A 12307-nucleotide genomic window follows, 5' to 3' on the forward strand; every position below is an offset into this window, starting at 1 on the left:
AAATAAAACTGAATTGAATTAATGAGAGAGGTCAGGGAAGAATGGCAAGACTGACAGGCTGAGATGAAAGGAAGGCTACAGTAACTCAAATAACCACTCTTTACAGCCGTAGTGAGCAGAAAAGCATCTCAGAAAGCACAACATTTCGAACCTTGAGGTGAATGGGCTACAACAGCAGAAGACCACATCAGTTTCCACTCCTCTCAGACAAAACAGGAATCTGAGGCTACAGTAGGCACAGAGTCACTGAAACTGGACAGGTGAAAACTGAAACAAGACCAGGTAGGTCATGTGATCCATTTTCTTAGCATTGGTACATGCATGTATATATAACGTTTTATTGCTGTTCGTTCAAAAGAAAAAATACCTTCATCTGTTGCCATTTTTGCTGCAACCTCATCTGAGGAAACTGATACTGAATCACTCCATCTAATAGAAAATATTTATTTGAAAGCATGATCTGAAGCTTTTGAAATTATCTCAGAACTCATCCATTAGTTTAAAAACACTTAAAATACATTTAGGAATTGAAAGGATATGGTGTTTGTCTCCACTACTCAGTCAAACTCAGACGCTGCAGGCTTTCAAAGGAACAATACTTTCACATCTCCATGGAAAATACAGCTACACTAATAGATTTGCGACATCCAACACTTTGTGATGGACATGTTTGAGGAGACGGTGTGAGACATGCTATCAGAGCTACCCGTTTCTGCCCCCCCATACATTTACCCATGTGTACCAACCAATCACAGTGGGTGCTTCAGCTCAGCTGCACCGGTTTGTAATGCACATCTGATGCTCCAAAAGCATTTGATGCTTGTTTGAAGTATACAGTCAGGTCCGAAAGTATTTGGACAATAACAGAGTTTTTGTGATTTTGCCTTTATACACCACCACAGTGGATTTGAAATAAAACAATCAAGATGTGATCGAAGTGTAGACTTTCAGCTTTATTTTAAGAGGATCCACAAAAATATGGCATTTACCATTTAGGAATTACAGCGATTTTAAGTAAAGTACTTCCATTTTCAGGGGCTCAAAGGTATTTGGACAATTGACTGAGAAGAAGTTGACCAGGTGTGATCCATTCCCTCGCTACTTCAAGATAAATGAAGCAGATAAAAGGTCTGGAGTTGATATCAGGTATTGAGTTGGCATTTGGCAGCTGTTCGACTGGAGCTACCAATATGAAGTCCAAGGAGATCTCAATGCAAGTGAAAGAGGCCATCATTAGGCTGAAAAAACAACATAAATCTATAAGAGAGATAGCAAAAACCTTAGGTGTGGCCCAATCAAGAGTTGGGTACATTTTTTAAAAAAAAGAAAGCACTGGTGAGTTCAAAAACATCGAAAGGCCAGGAAGACCACGGAAGACTAAACTAAAGTGGATGACCATAGAATCCTTTCCTTGGTGAAGAAAAACCCTGTCAACATCAACAGAAGTCAAGAATACTCTGGAGAAGGTAGGCGCATCATTGTCAAAATCTACAATCAAGAGATGCCTTCATGAATGTAAATACAGAGGGTTTACAACATGGTGCAAACCACTGGTAACATTCAAGAACAGGAAAGCCAGATTAGACTTTGCCAGAAAACATCTAAAAAAAAAAGCCTCCTATGTTCTGGAATAAGATTCTTTGGACTGATGAAACCAAGACTAACTTGTACCAGAATGATGGAAAGAGAAAAGTATGGTGAAAGAAAGGAACAGCTCATGATTCAAAGTATACCACATCATGTGTCAAACATGGTGGAGGGAGTGTTATGGCATGGGCATGTAAGCCTGCCAATGGAACGGGCTCACTGGTGTTTATTGATGATGTGACTGCTGACAGAAGTAGCAAGATGAATTCTGAGGTGTATAGGGCTATACTCTCTGCTCACATTCAGCCAAATGCTACAAAACTGATAGGACACCGCTTCACAGTGAGGGTGGATAATGACCCTAAACATACTGCGAAAGCAACTCAAGACTTTTTGAAGGCAAAGAAATGGAATATTCTTCAATGGCCAAGTCAGTCACCAGATCTCAACCCAACAGAGCATGCTTTTCACTTACTGAAGACAAGACTGAAGGCAGAAAGACCCACAAACAAGCAGCAACTGAAGGTGGCTACAGTGAAAGCCTGGCAAAGCATCTCCAGGGAGGAAACTCAGAATTTGAGTTTTGAGAACATGGGCTCCAGACTTCAGGCAGTCATTGACTGCAAAGGATTTTCATCCAAGTATTAAAATTATGGTTATATTTACAATTATGTCACTTTGTCCAAATACCTTTGAGCCCCTGAAAATGGAGGTACTTTGTTGAAAATGGCTGTAATTCCTAAATGGTAAACGCTATATTTTTGTGGAATCTCTTAAAATAAAGCTGAAAGTCTACACTTCAATCACATCTCGACTGTTTTATTTCAAATCCATTGTGGTGGTGTATAAAGGCAAAATCACAAAAACTCCGTCATTTTCCAAATACTTCCAGACCTGACTGTAAGTTGGCCTTTGCATATGGTAGGATATAATAATATAAAAGTCCTGGAAGTATAAAAGTAGGTTACTTTCAAGGCTAGGCAAGACGGGCTGGGGGAGGACAAAACCTTGTGAAAAAGTATTTAGTTTCTCTAAAGGGAAATGCAGAGTGCCTAGTATGCACCTATAGTTAATCATGTTTGTCACATTATTCTTCTAGTTTTCATCAGTTTCCATTCTTTTCATCTACGCTGTATTTTGAAATGCGTTATTATCCTTCTAAGCCTCGTGAAAACTGTTTTATTTGGAGCAGTTCTACTTTTTCTGAGTAGATCTGACAAAAGCACTTCTGTCCAATTCAGACTAATTCAACTCTCTTTCTGGAATTACTCAAAACATCTCACAGCTGCCTCCATCCCATGACAGAGTGCTACACAGTCAAAATGGAATTGCATTTAAAAAAATTATCCATTATCTATCTGTTTCTCTCTCTCTCTCTCTCTCTCATATATATATATATATATATATATAAAAACAAGAGGTAAACACATTTAAAATTTTAACATACGGAAACAGATATTAATTTCTTTTAGAATTCTTTTCGCGACTCTATCATAGACTGGGAAAAGTCACTGGTTTTCAATAAAGAACAACCTGCCAATGCTTTTTTTCGACAAAATAACACAATGCTCCAGTTCTCGCAATCTCATATCTAAGTAAATTAGTGTTGCACAAGACAAACAAAACAGATACTAGAGCATGACAAACATGGTAAGAAATCTCATTTCATATCATCTAATTTTTAAGCAAAGACACGGTATTTTGCACAAGATGTACTAGATGTAACTTTCTGCATTCTGTTTGCTTAGACGACCTAAAAAGACTGAATGAACAATGAATAAATAAATAAATTCATTCAGCTTCAGGGTCACCAGTTCGATCCTGACCTTAAGTTACTGTCTGTGTTGAGTTTCTGTGTATGTCCTCCATGTGTCCCTGTGAGTTTCCTGTGGCTTAGCTACGCTAAATTGCCCTTAGTTGTGAATGGGTGCATGTGCGTGGTGCCCTGTGAAGGACTGGCATCTGATCCAGGGTGTATTTCCACCTTGCACCCAATCTTCCCGATAAACCACAATCCTGATAAATCCAGGATCCACAGTCCAGGATAAAGCGGTTACTGAAGATGAACAAATGAATGAATGAAAGGATGAATGAATGAACAAATGAACAAGTGAATGAATGAATGAAAAATAAATAAATAAATAAATAAGATGAAATCTTCACTAACTTTTTGATGTGATTATTGTTTAATTTTGCTCTAAGCATTGGTTATTAATATTTATGTGTTACTAAGCATTTCAATGAGGAATGGGGGGGAAAAAACATTTAAAGAGGGGCTAACATTGCTAAAATAAAAATCCTAGCAGGCGGAGAGGAAAAAAATTATTTTGCCGCAAAAGCTCTAGCACATATCAGTGTAAGATAAGGCGATTTTTCTTCCAGATGTGCACAAAGTAATGGTAAGAAAAGAGCGAAGGTGATACTGTTGAGCAGTGGTGGCTCAACAGTTAAGGCTCTGGGTTACTGATCAGCAGGTTGGGGTTCAAGCCCCAGCACTGACAAGCTGCCACTCTTGGGCCCTTGAGCAAGGCCCTTAACCCTCTCTGCTCCAGGGGCGTCGTATCGGGGCTGACCCTGCGCTCTGACCCCAGCTTCCAACAAGCTGGTATGTGCGAAGAAAAGGATTTCACTGCGCTGTAATGTATATGTGGCAAAGTAAAAGGCTTCTTCTTCTAATAAGCAGTTACGCCATAGTTTTCTATTGGTGACCAAAACCCACGAATTCACATGTTAAAGTTCACCTAGATGAAGTCGGCGCATAGTTAATGTACCACTACCAGAACCAAGTGTGCGTCTTTCACACACTGCATCCCTTCCATTTCTGTGAATTGGTTTTTATGATGATTCTGTTTGCATTTAGTCTGACTGCTGTTTGTCTAAGAAACAGAAACATGTCCTTTTCAGGTGTCTCCTGTATTACCACAGAAGGGGTCAAAAATCATACATGCTCTGGCTCAACTATAGATGTTAGCACCTCTGATTATATGTTGCAGCACTAACCTTCCCAGTCAGTATTTAACTTTTAACACAATATGGTGTTACATCAGTAGTTACAGAGATGCTACTGCAGATCAGCCTTATGCAGCAATGTCTGTGTGTGTGTCTGTGAGAAGAGGAGGAGGAGTGTATCACTCCGGCAGCTGCAAGGAGGCAGGAATGACGGATCATCCAATCTGAATGAGAGCTCTTCAGCGCAATGAGGCGGCAGCGCAGTGTGATGGAGAGCCGTCACAGTGGGAGACTAAGTGATGCTTCCTCGCTCTGGCTTGATCTGCACTTCAACAATATTCACACACTCTCCATTTATACAGGATTGAAACTCAGGTTAGAAAAATTCACAGAAAACTAATTAACTCTGTGAGGCAACCGTGCATAAGCAAGTAGTTCTGCAGAGAGGGAAGTTAAGTCAGAGATAAAACCTTTACATCGTTTATTATTTTCCTCTCATGGGTATGCTTAGAGATATTTAAATTTGTGGAAAAAATTCTTGTTTTTGACTTTTAAAATGCGTAATATGGAACATACGCAAAGCAGAGTAGCATCTCAGAGTGCACAACAGGTTGAAACTTGAGGCGGATGGGCTACAACAGCAGAAAAACCACACTGGCTTTCTCTCCTGTCAGCGAAAAGCAGGCATCTGAATAGCCTGGTCTCTGTCAAATCTTCAGCTGTCCAGTTTCGGACAGCCTGTTCCCACTGCAGCTTCAGATTCAACTGTTTAGCTGACAGGAGTGGAACCCAGTATGGTCTTCTGCCCATTCACCTTATGGATTGACAAGTTATCCATTTTGAGGTGCTTTTTTGCTCACCACAGTTGTAAAGAGTTGTTATTTGAGTTATTGTAGCCTTCCTGTCAGCTTGAACCAGTCTGGTCATTCTCCTCTGACTTCTCTCACCAATAAGGTGTTTCCGACCACAAAACTGCCATTCATGGGATGTTTTTTGTTTTTCGCACCATTCTGTGTAAACTCTAGAGACTGTTGTATGTACAAATCCCAGGATATCAGTAGATTCTGAAATGATGCTTGATGTGAACATTAACTGAAACTCCTGACCTGTATATGCATGATTTTATGCATTGCACTGCTGCCACATGATTGGCTGATTTAATAATTGCACAAATGAACAGGTGTATAGGTGTTTCTATTAAAGAGGTCGGTGACTGTGGATCTTAATGGATTTCACCCCCGTAAATTAAGGGAAACTCACCGATTAAGCGGCGCTCAGTGGGAAGCTGGACAGCCGTCTGGTCAGCAAACCTGCACAGGATCATGTGTTCCTGAACAAAACAAAGACATACTGTCACATACAGCTACAACCGAATAACATACACATGGTCACTGAAGCACATAAAGATACACCTGGGTACCATATGACCTTTTTCTACACAAATATGGGTACCAGTACCTTGTATTTGACATTGAAACCAAAATCATACTTTTTCTGTATTTTTTCATGATAATAGTTTGAGGAATTATAAGGTAATGCTTAGTGAAGTGTGAAGACAAAACATGAAAACTGCACTTTCATCTTTTAGTCTGATAACACTTTGAGAATTATCGACTACTACTATAGCTGTAAATAACTCTAAAAGCGGTAAAATTCTTAAATGGCTGCGTCACATCTGGGGTGTGTTTTATTCTGGATGGTGGTGAGGAAAGGACAGCCTCTCTAGGGAAAGCGAGTGTGTGCTCTTTCCCATGCAGTCAGAGCTGCAGTTTTCTTAGCAGATTAATCTGTTATTGCACATTTCACTGGGGTTTAAGTATTACTAGACTCCAATTACCAGTTTAAGATATTCGACTCTTTTCATGTGGTTTGGAAAAGTCAAGCCAGAATTAAGAGCTCTTCTACTTTGACATGTTTGTGAACTTTAATCTTCTGCATTGCCCAGCTTTACTTCCGGTAGGTAGTAATCCAGGAATCTAAAAATGTTACCGTTTATGATGCATATTCTGTCGAAAGTGCTGCCAATTTTTGAAGTTTCTGGCATCTTTTGAAAACTAAATTTTGATACTCAGCCCTAGAAATAAAAAAGAGAGGGACAAAAAGTAGGCATCTTCTACTTATCTCAACCAAAGCACAAAATAGTAAATATAACTATAATATATACCTTTATTAACATGAAGTTGGCACCCCCTTTGCAGCTATAACAGCCTCCACTATTTTGTGAAGGCTTTCTACAAGATTTTGGAGTGTGTCTGTGGGAATTTGTGCCCATTCAGTCAAAAGAGCATTTGTTAGGTCAGGCACTGATGTAGGACAAGAAGGCCTGGCTCACAACTGATGTTCCAATTTATCCCAAAGGTGCTCAGTGGGGTTGAGGTCAGGGTTCTGTGCAGGTCACTGGAGTTCCTCCTCAGAAATGTCATCAGAGCATGTCTTCATGTACCTCGCTTTGTGCTCAGGGACATTGTCACTGTCAACACGAAAGGCTGTTCCCCAAACTGGTGCTACAGTTGGAAGTTGGAAGCCTACAATTGTGTATAATGTCTTTGTATGCTGTAGCCTGAACAATACACTTCACTGGAACTAAGAGGCCAAGCCCAAACCCAGAAATCAAGTTCTAGATCAAACTTTACTGTTTGGTGGAGGAGGGGTAATGGTCTAGAACTGTTCCAGTAGGTACATACATTCCAGTAGGTAGCATTCTCCTGGCATCTGCCAAACCCAGATTTGTCCATCAGACTGCCAGATAGTGAAGCTCGATTCATCACTCCAGAGAACACGTTTCCACTGCTCCAGAGTCCAGTGGCAGCGTCCTTTACACCACTCTGGCTGACGCTTGCCATTGCGCATAGTGATCTTGGGCATTGTGTACAGCTGCTCGGCCATGGAAACCTATTTCCTGATGCACAGTTCTTGCACTGATGTTGCTTCCAGAAGTTTGGAACTCTGTAGTGATTGATGCAACAGGGAAAAGGTGATTTTTATGCACAATGTGCTTCAGCACTCAGGGGCTACGCTCTGTGAGTTTGCATGGTTTGCTGCTTTGTAGCTGAGCTGTTGTTGCTCCTAGATGCTTCCATTTCACAATAATAGCACTTACAGTTAACTGGGGCAGATTTAGAAGGGCAGAAAGTTCACAAACTGACTTGTGGCATCTTATGACAGTTATACGTTTAAAGTCACTGAAGTCTTCAGTATGACCCATTCTACTGCCAGTGTTTGTTTATGGAGATTGCATGACTATTTTTAATGATAATACATGGTTTAATAGCCATGGGTGTGTTGAAGTGGTGATTGAGAGTTAATTTGTGAAGAATTGTTAAAAATGGGGGGTGGGGGGGGCGATCTGAATTGCAGGCTTGTATAATACTGCACACCATATGCTTCACATTACACCAGTATTCCATTCATTATAACTGCTTTCAACACCATAATCAGCTGAGAGCAGACAGCAGAACATTGTGTTCTACAGATGCACTACAGACAAATTCGATCCTAATTTCAGTTTGCTGAGAGTAAGGGCTTTTAAGTTTGATGTAATGAAAAAGCCTTTAGCGCCCTGATGATGTTTTCTGAAGGCAAATAAAATAATATAAACGTTCATCTGAAGATCTCCTGAATCTGAGAATTGATTTAGTCTATGCACATTGTTGAGAATTCTAGAAAATAGAGTGTAATTGCCTAGTCAAACTGAATTACCTCTAATCTTAGGTCCTAATGGTGTTCATAGCTACAACAAATGCTGTACATTTTGTTCTCCTTATGAATCACACAGCTCCAGAAGCCTTGTTTGAATGTGGCTTTGCACAGAATGTATTTTCCATTGAACCTACTATAGCTTATGAAAAAACTACCGTGATTAGTAAAATGTGATTTGTTTGTTCATGGAGCTTAATATTACAGAAGTATAGACCTCTATAAGAGGGTTTGCAACTATACGCTGTAACAATCTAGACCCTCAGAAGCAGAGATGGGTCAAAATTTAGACGGACATAACCCAACTATAAAAACTGTCTCTTAGGAATGCAAGATGTCCAGCAGTAGGGCTAGAACTAAACTCTACAGGCTGGTAGACTTCCCGGAAGTAGGTTTGAGCTTACATATAAAAGACAGTAGATATCTAGAAAGATCTCCAGAAACAGGGCCAGTGCTGAACTCTGCAAGATTGAAGGATCTCCAGGAACAGGATTTGACTTGCATTTTTCCCAAGAACCAGGTTGGGCCTAAACTTATCTGCAGGTTGGCAGATCTCCAGGAGCGAGGTACAATCTAAACCACAGGTAAGTAAATCTTTAGAAGAAATGGTAGAACCCAAAGTATTCAGGATATTAGAGAGACTACACGCTGTGGAGTTGTATAAATCCAGGAGAAATGTTAGACCTAAACCCTGCAGGGTGATAGATATAAACAATTATGGATGGACCTAAACCTTTCATGGTAGTAGATCTCCAGGAAATGGGTTGAACCTAAATTCTGTGGGGTGGCAGAACTTCAAGACCTGGACTGGCCATAAACTCTGCTGTATAATAAATCTCCAGGAGAAAGGTTAGACACTGCAAGGTGGTACAACTCCAGTAGCACTTAGGTTGGGTCTAAATTTAATATGGTGGTAGATCTACAAGAGCAAAATACTACCTAAACTCTGTGGGTGGCATATCTCAAGGAGAAAAGTAGGACCTAAACCCTGCAGGGTAGTAGATCTCCAAAAGAATGAACTGAAACTGTGGGATGGTGGATCACCAAGAGAAAGGTGAGACATAAAATTTGCAAGGTGGTAAAACTCCAGAAGAGTAGGATGTAAACACTGCAGGGTTATAGATTGTCAGAGCAACATTTGACCTAACATCTGGAGAGTGGTAGTTAGGGAAAAGGGTTACACCTAGAGTGGCAGATCTTCAGAAGCAAGGCTGGATCTAAACTCTGCAAGGTGGCAGATCTCTAAGTGAATGGGTGGACCTAACCTCTTCAACCTCATCAGGGTTGGTCCTAAACTCTGTAGGTGGTCATTAACCAAGGAGAAAAGTAGGACAGACCAGTTTAAAAATCCCATTTGAGCTTGCCATTTATTTTCAGAGGTAACTTGCGTCTGTTGAGACATTGTCAGATGGAGGAGCTGAAGCAATCACGGTAGATCCTGCTGAATATGTTCAATCCATCACTCACATGCCCACTATAAGTGTCTCTTACAGCCGAAGAAAGAAAGAAGAGTGGGAGAACTACAACCACTTGATCTGCAACACGTACTCAACACGTGGGAATACGAACGTTCAAAAGAATATACAAGATCTGTTTGAACAGTTATCTACTGTAAACAAAATAAACAAGACTAATAAACTGCTGTGAGTTAGCTGTAAAGAGATTATTAAAGTTGTAATGAGCTGTTCAAAACCCACAGCATGAGGACACTAATCTCCTGAGACATTCAGTTTATCCAGGACAGATCTGGTACCATGCGCAGGGATTTCACTGTCTTATTCACTCTGCAATATAATTTTGACTTTTACATGCTGGAATAAAAGGGGGGTTGTAACCTCAGAGTTGAGAGTCTTTACAGCAGTGTAGAGTGTTAAGGCAGAATAAACCAAAGGGACAGAGAAAGATATCACCTACATGCAGGTAATAATGATGAACAGTGAGAGGAATGTCTAACACGTTAACACTTACCTTATATGTCAATGTGTCTGCAAATTTCTTACTGTGAAGAAGGAAGGAAGGGAAGATTAATGACACATCTAAAAACTGAGGTGCAAATTACATTTTAAAAAAAGAAGTGAAGACGAGTAAAGACTTGCACTTCACACTTGTTGGAATTAAAAAAAAAAATTCATGGAACTAAGAAAAAGTAAAGTAAGTTTTATGAACTAACCCAAAATTGAACTTACAGTACTAAATATAAACACATATTATGGCCTTGATAAGAGAAAATAGTGAAAACAAGCACAAACTGGAAAAGAAATACACTTTATTTTTTAAACAGAAACCTTCTATCTCGAGAGTTCATACACTCTTAGAAAAAAAGACTGCCCAAAGGTTCACAGAGGGACAAGAACAACTTATTTATTTGCCGTCATTACCCTGGACTTCACGGGGAGGCCAGCAGGACCACTCTGAGTTCCTCTGACCTGAGCAGCTTCACCTTTAACCCCACTATGCACCATGCTGATCATTCTCACCTACCCATTTAACATCTCAAACAAATACATTCAATCTCCTGCCCTTCACACGAATCTTACTAAACACTAAACACTCTTAGGTTTGTCTCTTTAGGGATATCCTTAATGGTTCTATGTAGAACCCTGTATAACAGAGTATTTACCCATGTGACAGAAATAAGTATAATGAAATGAAATGGCATAATACAATTAAAAATAAATAAATAAATGCATAAATATATTCTTCTTCTTCTTCTTACTATTATTATTACTATTAGTACTACTGCTACTACTACTACTGATAATAATAATAATAATAATAACCAAAATCTACATAACTATATTATTTTATTCGTTATGTTACTTTGGCAAAACTTCACTACAGAGGCTCACATACTTCTCATTAACTCAGTAACTATGAGTGCATATAAATAGTGAAAACTGCAGTTATTTGGCGACATTTGTTGGTTATTAGTGCTTTATTAAGTGTTCACTTATTCTTATCTCCTACTGTAGGTGTTATCTACTGTTTTGGAAAAATGTAAAGTGTTAATAATATATATACATTTTTTTTGAGAAATACTCAAATTTGTTTGAATATCATGTTTATACACCATTTGCCTCAGTTTTCACAGCGTCTCCTTTAACACCCAAAACCTGTCAGGGCTTTTTAAAAAATCTTTTAGCGTTTTTTGACTGACCTGTTGACTATCCTCTTTTTTTTTTTACCAGATGGTTTGTGCTGCACAATCACACAAAAAAAAATTAATGAGGAAAAAAATAATTAATTTACTAATCATTAATTACATTATTAACAAATGATTACACTGCATTTTAAAAAAAAAACAGATGATATTAGAGAGAAGTAGGTAACAGCTACAATATAAGGTAATAATAAAAGAACACAAAATAATAAACAATATTAAGCTCAAGAGCTGATGTACGTATGTATTCACTACTTACGGTATGTGCGCACATATAACTTAGGAACTATTGTGTAATATGTGACCTCTTCTACCAGGGGTCGACAACTGGTGGACCGCGGTCCGGATGCAGACTTAGCAAAGCATTTCAGCAGACCAAACCAGATACATGGGAAAAAACCAGTAGCACAAGCAACAAAGGTATGAAAGAAAAACTGGCTGTACTTCACCAACTCTAGTTTTTTTTCCTCAACCTGTAACGGATCCTCCATTGCAGACAAAATTACCTGCATTTATATAAATGATTTAGCTGAAGGGAGCTCATCCGGCCAGAAACTAGCTACAGGGCTAGAGACATTAGGAAAAGGTTTTTGGAGTGATTAGTGAACTAACAACATGGCATGTTAAAAAAAAAAAAAAAAAAAAAAAAAGACAATGAAAACTGAACATTTAAATACAAATGGACAGAGAATTATGTATTTATTAATATTTTCAAGTTCAAAACAGAAATCTTATCTGTTCAGAGTCCTTGGGGCCAGTCAAAATCATCAATCAGTGTGTCTTCTAGCCGCAAACTACTCTCTAATGGTTAAGCATTTGATTAACGGTATTTGTTGTCACTATTCAATCATGTTAGTTGCTTCTCCGGACCATCGTAAGCAAGATATTTTATGTAACTGGACCTTCATAAATTTT

The 12307-nt window shown here is 39.0% G+C and overlaps 1 protein-coding gene across 2 annotated transcripts in view; it reads right to left on the reverse strand.

The window, feature by feature from the left end:
• The window catches only part of gstcd (glutathione S-transferase, C-terminal domain containing), a 106613-nt gene that overhangs the window by 6177 nt on the left and 88129 nt on the right, over positions 1 to 12307 (reverse strand). For both annotated transcript variants that reach the window (XM_034302824.2, XM_053232721.1), the window contains exons 10-11: positions 10201 to 10231; positions 5797 to 5866 (exon numbers count right to left, since the gene is read on the reverse strand). In XM_034302824.2, the coding sequence (XP_034158715.2) occupies positions 5797 to 5866; positions 10201 to 10231 (101 nt within the window). The remainder of the gene's footprint in view (positions 1 to 5796; positions 5867 to 10200; positions 10232 to 12307) is intronic.

The sequence above is a fragment of the Pangasianodon hypophthalmus genome, chromosome 3 (assembly GCF_027358585.1).
Source record: "Pangasianodon hypophthalmus isolate fPanHyp1 chromosome 3, fPanHyp1.pri, whole genome shotgun sequence".
NCBI lineage: Eukaryota > Metazoa > Chordata > Actinopteri > Siluriformes > Pangasiidae > Pangasianodon > Pangasianodon hypophthalmus.